A 20,478-nucleotide genomic window follows, 5' to 3' on the forward strand; every position below is an offset into this window, starting at 1 on the left:
CTTCACAGTAGGTACTACTAATTTAGTAGTCATTTTTCAGTGGGTGCAGTGTCATTGTACTGAATGAACAAAAAATGGCTGCATTCCCCTTTAAACCAACTCCCAGTGGTAACTTTAAAGTTCAGTCGAACCAGGTGGGTATAATACATTCAATAATTAATTCTTTAACTTTAATTTATCCTTTTGTGCAACTTAATGTTTTGTTTAAGGTAGTATTCCAATCATCTACAGTTGGCGTTCTTTTAGCGGACCCTACTCAAGCTAAGGTGAAAGTAAAATTTGAAGGCAAGGCAGCAGGTGAACCTGAAGATGATGAAAATAACGTTAGCAACAATAAAAGTACAATTACCATTCCGCACGTATATAAACATAAATAATAAACTAACATTGATTTATTATTGATAGGAAAGTAGCTGTGATCAAGAACAGCAACTTCAGTATGAACCTAAAGAAGCAAATATTTGTTCAGAAACAAAAAAAGATTTTACAAATAGTACTAAAACTAAGCCACATTCTTCTAATGATAAAAATGGAGAATATTTGAGCAATCTTGGTTATACACAAGCCGAGCCAGTTGACTGGATGAGAGTTCAATTGCCCAAGAAACAAGATTTATTTCAAGAGTTCTATCGAAGAATACACAATTTTATGTACGGTACTCTTAAAACTTTTTGTCCACTTTAGAGCCTTTTATAAACTTTCCTAGATTTAACTAATTAACGACGTACTTACAAAATATAATCTTTTTAATACAAAGATAATATTTTAATCTCTTTACATTCCGCAGAAATACTGATACAATTGTTCGTATAGGCCGCGAACAATTTCATTGTCATCATATAGTTCTTGAGATTTATTCCTCATTCTTTGAAAGCAACACAGCACGAGAAATAGAATTATCACGTGTAAGTAAATGGATTTTTGGGCACAAAAAGGATTTAAATAATTGAAATTAAATAATTGCAATTGAAAAATTTCCAGACAGATGTAACTGCAGAAGCTTTCCACACAATTTATGAGTGGATGATATTCAGTGGCCCAGAAAGTAATAAAATTCTAAAAAGGGATAATGTACTGGATTTGTTATGTGCTGCTCAGTATCTTGGTATCAAAGGTAATATGAAATAATAGCTAATTGACTAACCTTTCATATTCATAATAAATAAGTTACAAGTTTGTTTGATATCAACAGAGTGAACTTATCATTGTATTCGGTTTAACTGCTTTGTTGTTGTGATTTAGATTTAGAACCTCAATGCTGGTCATTTATCGTAAACGAGAACCTCTTCAACGAGGATACAGCATTTGCTTTATATAGAGAGGCGAGACTCAAAGGCATGCCACCGGTGATGGATTTAATGGTAAAACTAATAGAAATGGCTAAAACTATTTTGAAATGTAATACTGTCGTAAGTTATGTTTTTTTCATTTCAGGTACCTCGAGTGATGAGATTCTTTTTACCACTTGTTGCTTCTAAAGATTTTTTAGAACTAGATCCAGACGAAGTTATAACATTTCTTAAGTCCAGTTACATATGCGTCACAAGGTAAATCACGCCTGCTGGCTTAAAACGTATTATTTAATTCTTCAGAGTAGGGATTGTTTATGTCTCAAAATTGTTTAAAATTCTCGTGTCGTGGTGTTACTAACCTCCGAAGCGGCTAGACTGATTTTAATGAAATTTTGTGTGCACCTCTGGTCGATCTGAAAATCGGCCAGTATATATTTTTTATATCCGTAAGTGTTAGGGGTGGTTCACCCCAAAATTTTTTGATCCCCAGAAATATTTTATAAGGCAAAACAACGTTTGCCGGGTCAGCTATTGCCTTATATTATGTTGTAGATTACATATTAGGTACTTACCTAGTTTTCAAAATTTATTTTTGCAATGATTTGAGAGTTAATCTTTTAATATTCTTTTACTCTTGAATTAATATCCAGCGAGATAGAAGTTCTAATGGCCGGTGTAAGGTGGTTGTGTGGAGATTGGGCAAATAGAAAAATGCAAGCAGTGAACATAATGCGGTGCGTGCGTTTCGGTCTAATCTCGCCTTGGCAGTTGGTGGATATCAAGAGGAATCCTGAAAATGCTGAGATATTAGAGATTGTCAACGAACCAGAAATACAGCAAATGGTAGATGATGGCTTGGCGTAAGTATAATATATTAATATTCTCTCAATTATTTATTCGTTCTATGTATTTAATTTTTTAATTTTAATAAAATACGAAATATAATTGTTACAAAAACTATTAAAAATATAGCTGAGACATGGACTATCAAATCACACATCATCTGAAAGATATGGTGCTGGCGAAGAATGATCCTTATTCCATGAACAACGCATAGGTCCAATGTATCTGTGTTGAAACGACTCAACATCTCGAAAAGACTTTCCACCACCCACCAGTGGATCCTCGAGTATTCAATGTGTGCCAGGAGACAAGGAGATAACTTAGAGAAACTGGTTATCACTGGCAAAGTGGAAGGAAAGCGACCACGAGGAATATCTTGATACAAAAGTACATGAAGCTCTACAAGTCGCGAAAAGCCGAGCCGCGTGGCGTGACATCGTGTGATACAAAAACTTATTAAGGTGTTAAATATAAAGGAAAGGAGGAATTCTCAAAATACTTGGACCCTTGGATCTTGCTCACGAGATTACTACCATGAGGAATGTTGAGTCAACTTTTATTGTTCCGATAGGCGTTTCAGTCAATGGTCTTATAGCGAAAAGCAACAACACCTAAAGAAGTTTTTGCTTAAGTGGTGAGGAGGTTTCTCACTCTGGAGCCCTGACCACCAGTTGCTTCGGCACTCAAATGTCCCGCAGCAGAAGGGATGATTTTTTAAATGTATTTTAAATAGTATTCTGTATTATATTTTGTATTTTATTAACATTGTTGAAATAAATATATAAATGAGGTATTACAGGAAATGAGAAATTAAATAGTAATACATATGATGATGTCAATATATCATATTATGTAGGTACAATAACATTAGTAGGTAGGTACTTAACATGCTCTTCAGATAATGTTTCCACTTATGTACTATTCTTAGAATAATGTGCTTGTATAAATAACAATCCTGATAGTCAAACCTAACTTGTAAATACCCAGGTTGTTGGTACCAGACTCGATTCGGGGAACATACATTTAATAAAATCACAATATTATCAGCTATACGTAGTAGGTAGTAGATACATTTTATAAATAAAACAGTCCTCTGCCGCTTTTGTCTCTGTCTGTTCGTCATAAAGTCGAAAATTGCTGAATGAATTTTCATGCGGTTTTAGGGAAAGTTTAGGTACTTAACTTGGTTGTAACGTGATGATAATGATAATTGCTGTCTGAATTCTTTGAAGTTAGAAGAGTTTTCACACGGCCGAGGTCGCGGTCGTCTGCAAATATTTTTTTTTTTAAATATTTGCCATATTTTTCATAATATGACCAATATTCCCATTCCCCAACTAGTTGGGAAAGACTGCTAGGAGTGGGTACGACAATAGTCCAACGGTGCGGGTGTCGAACCACCACCTTCGGTGTATTACGGAATATTGGTCATATTATAACAAAAAAGATATGGTAAATATTATTGTTATAAAAAAAAATATGCGGTTCTACTATAGGAATGATGTGTCATCCTATTATATAGGTTAAAGAGTCCAATAGAAGTTAAGAAGGAGCGAGAAATGATAGCGATAGGCAATATAAAAGAGTTTATTGTACAGGCACAGGAATAAGAGTTCACAAAACACAAGAGTAGTTATATATAATACTAAAGACTAGTTTTATACGGTTAATTAAACATCTATACTAATATTATAAAGCTGAAGAGTTTGTTTGTTTGATTGAACGCGCTAATCTCAAGAACTACTGGTCCGATTTGAAAACTTCTTGCTGTGTTAGATAGCCCATTTATCGAGGAAGGCTTATAGGCTATATACTATCACCACGCGGGTAAAACCGCGCGGCGTCAGCTAGTATAGTATAAGTACGTTCGCGGTAAAATTGTCATACAATTTACGCACACTAATGCCGCGCGCTAATTAGTTAAATAATACATAATAAAGTAAACTATTTACATGAAATGCAACATATATGAAATATACTACATATTTGTAAAATTATTTTATAAATTTCAATAAGGATGAATTTATTATATTTTTTGACGGCCGCGTGGCGCAGTGGGTAGTTACATTGCTTTCTGCATCCATGGCTGTGGGTTCGATTCCCACAACTGGAAAATATTCGTGTGATGAACATGGGGTTTTTTCCAGTGTATGTGTGTATTTATACATTATATAAGTATTTATATGTACCTAGTATATAAATGTATATGAATATTATAATATCAACTATCATAGTACCTATAACACAAGCTGCTCTGTATGTTTACTTTGGGGCTAGATAGTGATGTGTATTGTTTAAGTATATTTATTATTATATGTATACAAAATAATTATGTGCCTATGAAATGTGTTGAATGCTAATTAAATATAAATACAGAACCAAATAATAGAAGTACAAATAATATGAAATGGGTGAGAGAAGCCCACACTACTGTTATTTCAAATCCAGTAATCGGAATTCTGTTGATGATCGTAACGTGCTCAAAACACTCAAAAATAATCTAGACTAACGAAGGTCAAATACCCAGACAAAAACGAGTTTGCAGTCTAAAACTGGCTCATACTTGTTTTGAACGAACCAAATTTTTAACCGACTTCAAAAAAGAGGCAGTTCTCAAGTACATCCTCTATACATAAAATCTTGCCACTGTGTTTGTAAACAAAATCCTCCGAAACGGCTTGACCGATTTTTGTGATGTTTATTGTGGCTGTAAGTCTCAAAATAGGTCGTTCTATTTTTACCAAGCCGTGATAGCCCAGTGGATATGAGTCTCCGATTTCGGAGGAAGGTTCGAATCCGGTCCGTGCATGCATCTCGAACATTTTCATTTATGTGCATTTTAAGAAATTAAATATCTCGTATCTCAAACGGTGAAGGAAAATTATCGTGAAGAAACTTTCATACCTAAGAATTTTCTTAATTATCTGCGTGTGTGAAGTCTGACAATCTGCATTAAGCGAGTGAGGTGGACTTTTTTTTTTTTTTGCTTACCTGAAAAGAGCCGAATATGGATAGTGATGATAATGATTTTTTACCAGCACCCCAATTTCCAAATCACGATTGTAGTATTTTTGTATAAAAGAAATTTATGACAGAACTTTGTTTGCCGAATGTCTATAGTTATAACTTACAGAAGATTTCTCAACAGGTACGTTATAATCAAATATTGGTATGGAAATAACTCTAAGAACTATTATCACTGGATCGATGTTTTGGGTTTGACCGAGCCAGCTGAGAGAAATTGGATTGGTGAAGAAAAGGTTAACTATAAAATATACTTTGACAATGTTTAGCTGGCCTATTCACTTTTTGGTCTTTATTATTATTTTTTTAATCATCCTACTAAAATAAACATCAAATCTATTGACAAAATGTCATCTACATACTGTGTGATATCTACCAGTAAGCACCGGATGACATTTGTTACATAGAATCCCAATTTTGTGTCAACTAGCGTAAGTCAAAGATAATGAATTAGCCTGCTAGGACGCGAGAACTGTTGTTTACTAAATTCAGAGTTGGTTTATTAGTTAGCTATTTTTTGAGGCCTACTGGCCTATTGTCTAACTTTGAGTAGTGGATATACACGAAAATTACCATCTAGATATTGTTAGTGATTCTCTATTGCTAACTAATCAAAATTACTAACCATTGCGATTTTCGTTAACAATAGGCTTTATGGAATATGAAAAATGCGGTTTTTACTGATTCGATGTCAATTATTATATTAGATTGCTAATATACCAAAATTAGTGAATAGGCCATCTGGCCTCATGACAATACGGGATTTAAAGACCCTTAGACCCACCACTGTTTGTTTCTGTAACTATCTCTGTCTAGCCCATGTACCCAAGTGGCACGTCGATTCCCTTTCTACGATCGCTAACGCTTCGAAAACTAGAAAAATGTATGGGAATGACAGATCTTGATCACGTGACGATAGCAAATGTCATTCCCATACATTTTTCTAGTTTTCGAAGCGTTTGCGATAGTAGAAAGAGAATTGACGTGCCACTTGGCTAGAGGGCCAGATGTGACAATGGGGATGATGACTAGGTTTGAATATATTGATTTTTATGATACATTCGGGTAAATAAGGTCAATGTTAACTAATTTATACATAAAAAGCAAGGATTGTCTGGATATTTGCAAAATAAATAAGATTATAAAATTTCAAAATCTATTAATTTTTTTTATCGTAATTAGATGAAAATTCATTCAGTTTTAGCTTCCTTACATTAAATGTGACATTTTTCAATAAATGTAAACCTGTTTTTTTAACAGTATGACGTAATCATCATCATCGGCCGATAGACGTCGACAGCAGGACATGGGCCTTTTGTAGGGACTTCCAAACATCACAACACTGAGCCGCCTGCATCCTTCCCTGCGACTCGCTTGATGTCGTCAGTCCACCTGGTGGAGAGTCGATTGACACTGCGTTTTCTAGTGAGGGGTCGCCATTCCAGCACTATGGGACCCCAACGTCCATCGGCTCATCGAACTATGTGTCCCGCCCACTTGAGCTATGTCGGTGACTTTAGCTCTTCTGCGGATCTTCTCATTTCTGATTCGATCACGCAGAGATACTCCGAGTATAGCTCGTTCCATCGAACGCCCATCCGTGACGTAATATTGAATGCAATTCATTGTTTCTCGTTCGCAGAACCACGTCACTTACAAGGATTTTTTGCAATACCTCGAACAGTTTCTAATACAAAAAGAACAAATGTATCAACAAATGGCAATGATGCAACCGGCGAGACGTTGCGACGACGGTCACGGTAAATAAACATTCCTACATAACGTGACAAACAAACTTACGTACTATGTTTTTTTTTTTATTCTTTACAAGTTAGCCCTTGACTACTGACTTGAATGTCACCTGATGGTAAGTGATGATGTAGTCTCAGATGGAAGCGGGCTAACTTGTTAGGAGTAGGATGAAATCCACACTCCTTTCGTTTTCTACACGACATCATACCGGAACGCTAAATCGCTTGGCGGTACGTCTTTGCCGGTAGGGTAGTAACTAGCCACGACGGAAGCCTCCCACCAGCCAGACCTGGACCAATTAAAAAAATCTCAATCTGCCCAGCCGGGGATCGAACCCAGGACCTCCGTTTTGTAAATCCACCGCGCATACCACTGCGCCACAGAGGCCGTCAAATATACTATGTATACTTGTGTATAAACAATGGCGTACAACACTCCCCTTCAAGTTCAGGGGGCCCTCGAACACTTTCCAGAAAAACGCGATCGAACTGAACTTAGAGAATTTCGGAAACGAAAAAGACAGTGGAGCCCATTTTTTATTTGCACCTGGGCCCTTGGTTACCTAGCTACGCCACTGTGTATAGATTCCGACTTAGGTATCTAAATCTATACCTAATCTTGTTATTGTAACTGGTCACGTTCGCCGTTTCACAAATATTCGACCCGACGGGTAGGAAAACAGAACATGATTGATTACTCATTAATTGTATTTATTGTAAGACAACGCATAACTTTTTACAGAGTAGTCCAGAGTAGTACAAAGTAGTAGTAGATTTTGATAATTCTATCTGAACTTCCAAGGGGGAGGGGGGGATGTTATCCACGAAACTAAAAAGCGAAAAATAACATCATTATCAACCCATATTCAGCTCATTGTTAACTACCTAACTAAAATGCAAAATTAAAAAAAAAGGAAGTGTACACACTTCCTTTTTTTTTAGAAAAAAAACATTAATTTTTCTACCTAAATCTTAGACCATTTAATGGTACCTAAATAGACATTATAAATAAAATAGTAGTTAGTTATCTGCATCTCTACATAAATTTATTTATTATCAGGCAGTTTGCGAGGTATGGATGATAAAATGGAAATGCGAAGGCCTAAAATAGACTTCCCACTGCCTGCGACATTGAGAGGAATGACCGGAGATAAGTTCCCGACTATGTCTGACTTTTTCGATTGCAAACAAAAGGTAATTCATATGATTTATTTTTCAGTGGCTTAGCGTGCTTTAGAGGGGCCCCGTATCAAAATTAGATGCAGGAGGGGCAATAGACGAGAGCAAATCTCTTTAGTTTTAGATTTAACCTAACCTAACCTACCCATTTCACTACAAAGTACCTATCGTTTTTTTTTAACTTTTGTAATTTTTGCAGTTTTTATGTTTTTCCCACCATATTAAATAATAAATTTTGTTTCACACATTAGGGGGGCCACTGTAGCTCGGGGGTAAATTGATATGGCTGATACGGCAGTTGCTACGCCCCTGATATTTTCTGTACTTTATAATAATTAAAGACATGTCTACACATTTTCGATATACTAATTTGTTTGACATCACTGTTTCAACTATAGGCAAAAGTAGAAGGTGATTCACCGAGTCTATCGCCTTCACCGATGAACACCGCAAGAAGCTCCTTCGAAGAACCTAAAAAGAGTCCAAATTTAAAGCAGAAACAGAAAAATTTAGAGGTGCCTAGTATTTTATTAAATGCAATTACTTTTTTATGAAAAATAATGAGTAATTCTCTTATGGCTTGTTTGGAAATATCACAATATTTTAAAATGCACATAGCTGGAAAGTTGGAAGTGCATGCCCCAGACCGAATTTGAACATACGCCCACCGGAATCGGAAGCAGAGGTTCAAGACATACATTTCTTTAAAGTCATCAATACATTGATCATTTTTAAGACCAGCAATGACGCTTCGATACTGAAGTCATTACCTTACCTATTTACTTCATTATACGTTTTGTAAAATAACCTTCAGCTGTTATTTAATATTCTATTCACCATGTTTCTGGAATCTATTATGAAAGCTATAACTATAATTCTCGCGAATTCTGGCCGAGTAAGGGTTCATTTACACTGACGGCACGTAACCAACGGCAGAGTCTGTCGACTGCCGTCGAAGTATCGGCGGCAGTCGTCGATGTTTTCTGTTGTAGCGTGTACTGTCCGCCATTTTGTCGGTAGACTGCACATTTTAGCAGACTTAAAAGTGATTACAAAAATAAGAAAACTAATGTCGAACAAGGGTTTATGTTTCACAACATTTGTCAGGACAACTTAATTAACATATCAAACTGTAACCAAAATAAGACCCTAGAATGGCAGCGAATGACCTTGAGTGAAGTCCCGCACTTGTGAAAGTTGTGTGTAGGGTAAAGGATCCTTTGACTGATAACACACTCCCCTGTTCCACTCAAGTCACTCTCCCCGCATATCCCAAGTAACCCATAAAGTATTACACAACAAGAGATGTGGACGGTTCGAACGCCACGCGCACACTGAAGCCGTCCGTATCGCAAGTCGTTGCAACGCGGCGATAACACACATAGTTCAAGAGAGTACACGCGTTGTGGTCTTACAAAATGAGCTCCAGTGACGAAATCAATGTTGAATTGCATTTCAGAATAACTGTAAACTCGCCAGAAAGAAGAAGTCTTGACATTCGGTAATACTTGAAAAGTTTTTGCTCCTTTCTTCGTACATGTGGAATGTCTAATTCGTTTTCTACATGCCAAAAATTAGCATGTTTATTACGGTTTTGTCTAAGTCTGCAGAGTAATAATAAAGAAAAAACAATGTTTCTTTTTCGTAATCGGCCTGTTTATAGATCTGTGGCCATAGGCGTATATAGCAGGTGGGCCGGGTGGGCAGGGCCCACCCTAGAATGGTCCAGTGCCCACTCTAGAAGTCTGGCCTATCGATTTAAAATTCTATGATGGACGCCAAAAAACAAAATATACAAAGAAAAATCAATAAAATCAGTCGAGCCGTTTCAGAGGCCAGCGTCCACAAACATTGTAAACGACATTTCTATAATGAGTGTCGGCTCTTTTCAGCGGTATGTCAGGGGCTGGCCCCTTAAGGTGGGCCTGGGCCCACCCTAGGAAATAATCCTAGATACGCCAATGTCTGTGGCAGCCGTAGTTGGCAGTCAACGAGATCACTGACGCGGTCATGTCGACGGCTGCCTCTGCCGTTGCTAATGCGCTGATCGTGTATAAGAGCCCTAAGCTCTCGCGAATTGTATTTATTTAGTTTGGGCGTGTTGTTTAATATTAAGAAAGCATATGTTTACGTGTTCGAGATTGCTATACAAATTGCAGGAACCGTGCAATGTGCGGCCACCGGCGAAGCATCAGTGGTGTAATCAAGAACAGGAGGTATACATGTGCAAATTGAAACCGGAGCATGTAATATTTTTTTTTATTTTTCTCTATGCTACGTCACGTGACGTGCACTACATGAATTTGTAAATTATAGATAGGTACATATACTCTGCGCCACGAAACAAGTCCCTTAGATGCGGCGCTAATGTCTTAATGGCGCTCATTGTCTTTAGTTAATGGCGGTCTTATTATCATTTGTGTAAGGCGCTGTCAATGTTCTGCCAGAAAAGGGCTCTGATGACTTGAACACAACTAGCGAAACCAGCACCGAAGTTGCGGCTACAACCGCTACGGACAAAGTAAAAACCTTAAATTTCTAAAATCTTATAATTTTTGTCATTTCTACTGGATTCCTTGGAAACTGCGGTCAAATTTTAGCAACAAGCAAGGAATTATAGCATAGCGGAGGGTTCTTAAACTAAAAAGTCCGCATATTTTTAAACATGTATTAAATTATGTCATCATCAACCTAGTTTAAAAGATTACTTATTTATGGTTATTTATTCCTGGTTACTGGTTAATGGTTATGCATCTCTAAACATAGAATTTATAGCTTAGCCACCATACTGCTCAAAAGATGGTTGGTGGGCTTAGGATGATAATGTTTAATTCAAACGAAAGACCTCGTAATCCTAAGCCACACACCAAGTGACAAGCCTAACCACTGGACTACACAGCCAGTTAAAAAACAAAATAAAATTCAAGAGCCTATTTGGCATAGCGTCGCCTTCAATTTAAATCTGTTTACTACAGTGTGCAGGTCGGCGTAGTGAAAGAAGACACAGTGTCGCAGCTAGCTATCTGGCTGCAGCAACGGCTGCCTTGTCTGGTGTTTGGAGGTAGGTACTGGATAAGTAAACTCTGTAACATATTGTGCCTTGGGAGACTGACATTCATAATCATCATCATCATATCAGCCGATGGACGTCCACTGCAGGACATAGACCTTTTGTAGGGACTTCAAAACATCATAATACTATGCCACCTGCATCCAACGAATCCCTGCGACTCGTTTGATGTCGTCAGTCCACCTGGTAGGGGTAGCGCTTTCTTGCACTTTCTAGTGCAGGGTCGCCAGTACAGCACTTTGGGACCCCAACGTCCATCGGCTCTTCAAACTACGTGTCCCGCCCATTGCCACTTTAACTTCGCAACTCGTTGAGCTATGTAGGTGACTTTGGTTCTCCTGCGGATCTGATTCGACATTTCTGATTCGATCACGCAGAGATACTCCTAACATAGCTCGCTCCATCGCCCGCTGTGTGACTCTGAGCCTTCTTATGAGGCCCATAGTTAGCGACCAAGTCTCGGAACCATAGGTCCCCATAGTTAGCGACCAAGTCTCGGAACCATAGGTCCAAATAGTTAGCGACCAAGTCTCGGAACCATAGTACCACAGTATTAAAGTAAATAAATATTATGACCTAACAAACGAACTAACTTATCAGCCGATGGACGTCCACAGCAGGACGTGGGCTTTTTGTAGGAATTTCCAAACATCACGATCCTGAACCATCTAGCGAAACAAATATGTTTTAAATCTAAATAAAATAAATTGACCATATTTATGATTAAATAAATTTGTCCATCTTTCAGAGATCAAGCCACCGGCACCCGTCACCAACCGACCGACGCTAGCGCGACTCAGTGTCATGTCGACACAGCTTTACCCAACAAGGCCACCAGTCCACAGATATCAATGTTCAACCAGTCCAAGCAGTCGCTTGCTAGAGCTAACATGTAAACGCATTTGTTTATTATCCCTATTATGTTTTACTCATGCTCTTTTAGTTCAGAACTAGCTGACGGCCGTGACTTCGTCCGCGTGGAAATCAATGTAAACTTTCAACCCAAATTTCACCACTTGAGGGATTGAATTTTTAAAAATTCTTGAATCACATTATATTTCGTATTTTTTTAATGATTTGATGAACAAACTGTAACTCTAAAAATGAAAGACTTTCCATACAAACTTTTAACTAGGGATTGAAGGTTTGTATGGAAAGTCACCTTCACCTTTCACCCCCCTTCTATTTTTATTTTAGGATCAAAAAATACAAGTAAAAGTAAAAACATCATGAGGAAACCTGCATACCTGAGAATTTTCTTAATTCTCTACGTGTAAAGTCTCATTCTGAGAGGAGACTCATGCTCAACAGTGAGCCGAATTTGTGTTGTCAATGATGATGATGATGATGATTACAATAATAAGTGTTCCAAAATTTCAAGTGTTTTTTTTTTATTTTATAGGAATAAGCTCTCTACTTCCATTCTCGGGCCCTCGAATAAGAATTACATCACAGATGGATCGTTGTTCAATTGGGACAGAGAAACTGTTTTGGTGTTCGGCGGTATCGACCCCCACACCTCTTATGGGGTTTCTGGTAACACTGGAAAAGATATTTGCAGGTAACTATTACTGTAACAAAGATAGATACGTTTTTTTTTTTTTTATTATTTTTTTTATTCTTTACAAGTTAGCCCTTGACTACAATCTCACCTGATGGTAAGTGATGATGCAGTCTAAGATGGAAACGGGCTAACTTGTTAGGAGGAGGATGAAAATCCACACTCTTTTCGGTTTCTACACGACATTGTACCGGAACGCTAAATCGCTTGGCGGCACGTCTTTGTCGGTAGGGTGGTAACTAGCCACGGCCTAAGCCACCCACCAGCCAGACCTAGACCAATTAAGAAAACCTCAATCGGCCCAGCCGGGGATCGAACCCAGGATCTCCGTCTTGTAATCCACCGCGCATACCACTGCGCCACGGAGGTCGTCAAACGGTTTCATTAGCTGAATTTATTATTATCCTCCAAACCACGAAAGAAGCGGCTAAAACCTGAACTAAAATTGACAGCGCCTTACACAAATGACAATAAGACCGCCATTACCAAATGACAATGTGCGCCATTATGACATTAGCGCGTCTACGGGATTTGTTTCGTGGTGTAATAAGTCTCGGAGTACGAGATTCTGGGTTTTAATCTTGGGTTGTGTCATAATATAATGTGTCTTTCTTGTAAGATATTTTCAGTAAAAACTCTCAGCCCAGAATTGGGAAGTTGGTGGTGTTACAGACCCGTGTCTCGGAGAGCACGTTAAGCCGCCGATCGTTTTCATTATCGTAAGCTTTTGATAGTGGCCATCAATTCAATTATCACCGTTATCCCACCAACTCGCATTGTAGCATGGTGGGTCTAAGCTCCATATCTACGAGTAAAATCTAAATCCCTATATTCTATAGTGGATAAATGAACGGTGCCCCGCAGGCAGGGTGATGGTGATGATGATGACCTACTTACGTTATGAAGACTTTAAAATATTGTTGTAGGTTCGATCCTGTCACAAACTCTTGGGATTTAGTTGGCGAACTTCCGGAGCCGAGACACCATCATTCTGTTGCATTTCTACGTGGACGCGTCTTTCTTGTCGGTTATTATGTTCATAAATTTTCAGAGTTATTCTGAAATGAAAATGAAATTAAAGTTTACTGTTTACATAAATAATATCGACTATCCATGTAACACACGTCGCTTTGTCACGTAAGACAAAGCGACAACGTTGCATTTTAAAAAATAAATACGTCATTATTATAAGGATGTGTAAACGGGACACAGTTTAAGATCTATTTACAAAATAAATATTATTTACTGCGTAAATATTCATTTTAGAACACATTTTAATTGGACAATTTGAGTTATGGGAAATACTCCCGAGCACCCTGTATGACTTATTAGTCAGACCTGTGTGTGTGTGTGTGTGTGACATGTATTTGTAGGTCCCGCTCTTTCATAACTATAGCAGTTATCATCACAATTATAAAATAATATTATTACTTTTTAAACTAAATAAGAATATTTGCTATGTTATGCAATGATATGCTACTCGTATATCATCAATGATTTCATATAGTTAAAGCAGTTTTTTTTAGCTTGACCAACATTCCCACTTCAATTTTTAACGAATGTATTTCAAACCTAAAACCTCTTCGCTGTAAATCCATCCACACTGATGGAACTATTGATACTAAGGCTTTAATGTTTGATAGTATTATTGTAACAACCTCAGGTGGAGCAGACCCTAGAGAAGACGATTTGCGCGGCAAGTCAGTGGTGGTCTCCACGGTGTGGAGCTACGAGCCCGTCACCAGGTCGTGGTACAGCGAGTCTGGTCTCGCTATACCGAGGAAGAACTTTGGGCTTGTCGTGCATCGTATGGCGCTGTATGCTATTGGAGGCCAGGATAAGAAGGGCAGGTGAGATTATCAATATGACTCAGAATAGCAATACTGCCTTAGACTCGGTTGATCGTCGCCTTTACCGGATATTTTTCGGAGAGTGCGCACAGGAAATTTTCTATCTAGTCCCTTCATCCCCATTCTACCACAAAACAGCGAGACGCCCTGAAAAATGGCATCCATTTGTTTTTGATGTCCAGTCGACTCACACAGTTTCGTATGGACGTTTCTAATAAGGACAGAGATGATGTGGAATGCCCTTCCAGCTTCTGTGTTTCCTAACCCTTACGATTTGCACCTTCTAAGCAATGCAAGCGCTAGACCCCATAATTGCTTTCCACCAGGTATAATTGTGGTTAAGCGCAGCCAATTCTGAATTTTAAAAAAAAAGTGACTAAACAGAAGAACAGATCAGTTTTACACGTCGGAGACGGGCTGATGTCAGAAGTGGATTAAAGGGCAAAACACAAATATTGAATGAGCCTATCAAGTCTCACAATTCCCGTAGAATGTAAATTAAACCCCCCAATGGCAGAGAATAACTCTGAGCATCACAAGACTGTGCCTGGGTATAGGTTTAAGTTTACTACTGTGATAGCGAAACGCAATTCCCACCAAGAATGTATCCAAACATACTCTCGAATGGCAGAGAATAACTCTGATCAGCACGAGGTTGTGACTTTAGGTGTAAAGGATATAGGTACTATATTTTTTACTCCCCAGAGTACTACGTTCGGTAGAGAAGTTCGACCCAAAGACTGGATCGTGGAGCGAAGTGCGGGCGATGTCGACAGCACGGATGGCCGCCGCCGCCACCAAGTACCGCGACTACATCTGGGTGGCCGGCGGCATGACGGGGGAGAAGAGACGACCCGTCTGCATCAGCGTGGAGTGTTATAGCTCCAAGACTAATCAGTTAGTGAAACTTACCTAAGAGATTTATAAATGCGAAAAGAAGACTTTACACAAAACTCTTTAACTCTGTCATAGCGTACAGCGTTTTGCGGGAGTCCGTGTTTTAATGTTTGAGAGTTTCGTTGATCTATTAAAATGTAGGTCCATAGCTATACACTGTGACTGAAATGTAGAGTGGCATAACAAAGAAACGGCCAATCCATGCACTTGTATATGCGTAAGTCCGTCTGTCTGTTTAAACGACTAAACTGTTGAACTAATTTTGATGACTAGTGCTTTATAGATAATTTGGATCGTGGAGTAGATCATAAGCTACTTTTTATCCCTAAAATGTGTCCCTTATAAAATATTATATACAAAAGAATTGCACGCGATCGGATCGGACACCGGGGTTTTTAAGCAAAGGCAGAAGCATGGCCTGGAAGGCAGAAACAGAAGAAAAGATAGATATAACGTCTCTGTAAGGGCGAAAGAAGATTTTGGAAGATCTTGGTCTATATGGAGATTGATATCCTTCTATCTAGGTCTATAATAAAATTGATATCCTTCTCTTTATGCTAGGCTAGGCTCTTCACATAGGGTGGATCCTTTTATCCTTATACCTTGTGTTAACAAAAACAACAAGATAATAGATATTAAATCTGTTTATACTTTCCTTGAAGGTGGACGGAGATACACAGTCTGCGATTTCCAAGATGTTTCGCTACATTGTTTTCCATGAACGATAAGCTGTACATTATCGGTGGCGCTGGGAAAGTCTCTGATAAGGTCAGCAGAAAATACACGTTTTGTTTTTTGTTATTTATTTATAAAACGAATGTTGCTGATAAAATCAATGTATTGTGAAATCGATATTACCTAATCTACGCCGAAAATGTAATCTATGCTAAATGAAAACTAATTTTTTAAATTATTAAAAGAACTCTATGCCCCTTTCCCATTGATCTTAATTGAGTTAAGAGCCGTATTTCTAAATTTGTAAATATTTGTTATTAATATTTTGGACAATTGTTAAATAAAAAGAAAATTAAACGGGTGATTTGCGAAGCCGTAAACTAAGAAGTCGGTTCATTAATAAAGTTACATGACGATTTTTCGGGCCCAAACCCAAAAATTCACCACGGGACTCGTGACGAAATAGTCTACAGAAATTTCGAGTATCGCGCATGCTATACGAGACCATAATACCTAGTTCGGACTTTAGTATTTTAGTAGAGTACAAACGAACTAAAAATCGTTCGTATTCAACTAAAATACTAAAGTAGTCCGAACTAAGCCTAAGAGTGGGTTATCTGTTTGTAATGTTCATAACAATTTATTTTTTGTATTTTTTCTAAAGAATATTAGAAATATCTTTTTTATATGACCAATATTCCCGTTCCCCTCCAACTAGTCAGAAAAGACTGTCAGGAGCGGGTACGCCAATAGTCCAGCGAGCGAAGATCGAACCACCACCCCTCGATGATGATTCCGAGCCCTTTACCACTGAGCTATTGAGGCTACAAACTTGCAGGATAAAACTCCAAGCAGCGTGGGAGCGCTAGACGTTTGGAACTGGAAGGAACGGCAGTGGAAGCTGGAAACTGAGATGTCCATCCCAAGACACGGGCACGCTCTGGCGTACCTCGGCACGCAACTCATTATAATAGGTAAAAGACTTACTTAAATATTGGATAGAAGCAGGCGTTACTTTGCGGAAGTTCATCATGATTATATAATGATTTATTTATTTTGGTATCATCCGCGAAAAGCCGTGCAATTGCACGTTGTAGAGTCAACATCTCCTGAGGATGCTCCGGTTTCGGGGTGAAACGTACGTAGAGAGTATTTTGTCGGACCTGGGTGACGTTGTCGCATGGGTTCGTCGGCTTTTCGCGGATGATAGCAAAATAAATAAATCATTATATTATAATAAAGACTTACATGTTTTTAACCCTCGACGCAAAAAGAGGGATGAAGATTGACGTCTGTCTGTCTGTCTGTGAGTCTTTCTGTGTCAACATAGCTCCGCAACGGGTGAAGCGATTTCAATTTAGTTTTTTTTGTATGAAAGGTGACTTACGGGCGAGTGTTCTTAGACATGTTTGATGAAAATCGGTTCGGTCTCAAATGAAAGCGCACTGAAAGAATATATTGATGACTTGATGGAGAGTGTAATTAATAATTTCATGACCTTCGGGGGATTTCAAAATTTTAAATTATATTGGAAAATAAAAATAATAGTCTGCGCATCACTGTGGACTGCAGGACAGAGCTTTGAGGACGAATCCCTTTATGCTAGAGCACACAAGAAAAAAATTTCCGTGAATTTCATTGAGGCATATACCAGTATATTCTGAGTACCCTGTAGTTGTGGTCACTATTATAGGACCTAATAATGTAAGGAAAACTCTGTCAGCGCTAAAATGCTTACCCTTGGTCAGGCCCTGTGCACGTCACTGCATTTACTGTAATACACAAAAAGTGTCTACCAGCATAACATCACCACCTTGCGGTGTCCAAACTATCATAACTATACTCGGATAAAACGGATATCGTAAACTCAGAATAATTTTTATTTCAATAGACCGTAAAGGTCACCTTTAGGTACGTAAGTCCATTTATTTAATTTACGTAGATGCATTCGCAATTCCCCTCATGTATGTGTTTATTTGGTTATCGATATCGTTATCATATCTACAAATAAAATACAGACCGGAAGATAATATTTACTTTTCGCGTTTTTTAGCAGCGGTATTTTTAATAACCGCCTCGTACAGAGGTTCCTAAACTTTGTTTTCTCATAGACCACATATAAATCTACCAGTGGTATAGTTAGTACAAATGAAGCCTCTCTTCAAAACTCGCCTTATGTGACCACTAGATTCTAATAGCCCACATAAGACGAGTGTGAATGGAAGTGTTGGAAGAGGAAGCCCTAGGCGAACGATCCTGGACCAAATCCAAGACATTCTCAAAAAAGGCCAAGGTCGAGAGTACCTTAAACCTTAAAGGAGATATGCAAGGATCGTAGCAAGTGGAAGGACGTGGTCTCTACCTACCCTTATGATAACGATGCGTGATGGTATTTATGTACCTATGCTAAGCCCGCAAACCCACATTGGTGCAACATGGTGGGAATAAACTCCAAGTCCCCTCTGATTTAAGGAGGACGTATAGGCATTAAAATAGTCAGATATTATAAAGAATATAAAATAAACAACATATGAAATCTTAAAATTTAAAAAAGATATAAGTTATTATTCACTAAATACGCTGATGCCTTGTCAACATATTATACAAGTTTCATGTTTAAAATATTCTTAGTTGTGGTTTTAGATGTACATACGTGCCTCGTTGCATCATGTTTTCTGTACAAGGTCGTACAGGTGTATAATATAAATAAAACCACAAGAACAATAATCAAGCGATGTTTATGACTCCTAAAATATTAAAATCCTATTAGGAATCAGAAAAATTTATGCAAGAAAAACTGCCAATTCAATACATATTTTTAGATACACAGATAAATATAAGAATCGAAATAAAATTGTTAAAACAAAAAGATCTAGGTATTGTGTCTACTTGTCGACCGTTAGTTAAATAGAAGAAGAAAGGGCTACGTCTAGTAAAGTGTTGGTTTGTTTTTTACAGCTTTGTTTGCTACGAAACTGCGTAGCATGGCCTTTTGCCGCTATTTTTTTTAAATTCAAAATTCATTTATTTCAAGTAGGCTCAGTTTACAAGCACTATTAATAGTTGACTATTTGTAATGTTTCTACCACTGGTTCGGAAGGCAGGTTCTGCTGGGAAGAAACCGACAAGAAACTCAACAGTTGCTCTTTTAAAAAAAAATCTTCGGCCATCACCAAAATAACAATGAGCGTTTAAGACATTAGCGCTGCGTCTGGGGGACTTCTTTCATGAAAAGGACTATACTTTTAATGTTTAATTCTGCTTTTCTTTCAACTGTCTTCCAAACATCACAATCTTGAGACACCTGCATCAAGCGAATCCCTGCGACTCGCTTGATATCATCAGTCCACCTGGTGAGGGTTCGACCAACACTGCACTTTCTAATGCGGGGTCACCATCTCAGCACATTGGGACCCTAACGTCCATCGGCTCTTTGAACTATGTGCCCGGCCCATTGCCACTTCAGCTTCGCGGCTCGTTGAGCTATGTCGATGACTTTGGTTCTTCTGCGGATCTCCTCATTTCTGATTCGATCACGCAGAGATACTCCGAGTATAGCTCGTTCCATCGCCCGCTGTGAGACTCTAAACCTTCTTATGAGGTCCATAAGAGGGCCAAGCCTGAGAGTTTGAACCGCTGCTGGGTTTCTTAGTTTAAAAAACAACAGATGAACAGAGTAAGTCCAACAGTTATTATTTAAACACCACAGCTAGCTCAGTAGCGGAACATATAAGTCGTGGGGGTACGGCCTGTCTATTTCTACTCTGCAGCGCAATACTCTCCTATTCATTTTGGCTAAAAATGTTAGGCGGCCTTCGGAGCACGAAGATGTACCTTTAGATACGGGAGTTGTGTGGCGTTCCAGTTCTTCCTCGTACTGTCCTCGGCACTAGCGCGCACGCGAGGAAAACAGCCGGCAGCGTATATGCCCGGTTCGCTGGTAGCGCCCAGCGACACGTTAATCGTTGTAAGGCGTAGCCGCAGCTCCTGGAATGGACGCTAACTTGACTTTGTTACCTTCACTTTATAGGTGGCGTGACAACAATCTACATGCGCGCCTTAAGCAATGTGGAATCCTTCTGCTGCGAGCGCGGGGCTTGGATCAGAGGGGTCGCTAACTTGCCTGCACCCCTGTCCGGCCACGGCGCGGTCACTTTACCCCCGGCGTCACTCATGTGAAGCCAGTACGATCGAAGGTGATATTTTGTTGCTGGGCTATAAATTGCAAGATTTATATTTTTCTCATTTTTCCTTAAAAAATTAACTATACTGCAGGCTTTATTGATGACTACTGTTTACCAACAAACAAATTAAAAATGAGGATATAAATCACTAG

General features: G+C 38.6%; 1 protein-coding gene across 1 annotated transcript; it reads left to right on the forward strand.

Moving 5' to 3' along the window:
• Window positions 1–20,457, forward strand: LOC112047458 (uncharacterized). The gene is made up of 22 exons (XM_052881871.1): window positions 1–134; window positions 210–323; window positions 406–650; window positions 788–905; window positions 982–1,114; window positions 1,243–1,361; window positions 1,435–1,547; window positions 1,943–2,152; window positions 5,284–5,395; window positions 6,802–6,919; window positions 7,971–8,104; window positions 8,488–8,604; window positions 10,249–10,335; window positions 11,033–11,154; window positions 11,908–12,051; window positions 12,562–12,720; window positions 13,647–13,747; window positions 14,384–14,570; window positions 15,276–15,467; window positions 16,130–16,235; window positions 16,981–17,116; window positions 20,173–20,457. Exons 1-22 carry the CDS (start codon window positions 75–77, stop codon window positions 20,319–20,321), a joined length of 2,976 nt encoding a protein of 991 aa, XP_052737831.1. The 5' UTR covers window positions 1–74; the 3' UTR covers window positions 20,322–20,457.
• Window positions 20,458–20,478: the final 21 nt, after the last annotated feature.

The sequence above is a fragment of the Bicyclus anynana genome, chromosome 5 (genome assembly GCF_947172395.1).
Source record: "Bicyclus anynana chromosome 5, ilBicAnyn1.1, whole genome shotgun sequence".
Taxonomy (NCBI): domain Eukaryota; kingdom Metazoa; phylum Arthropoda; class Insecta; order Lepidoptera; family Nymphalidae; genus Bicyclus; species Bicyclus anynana.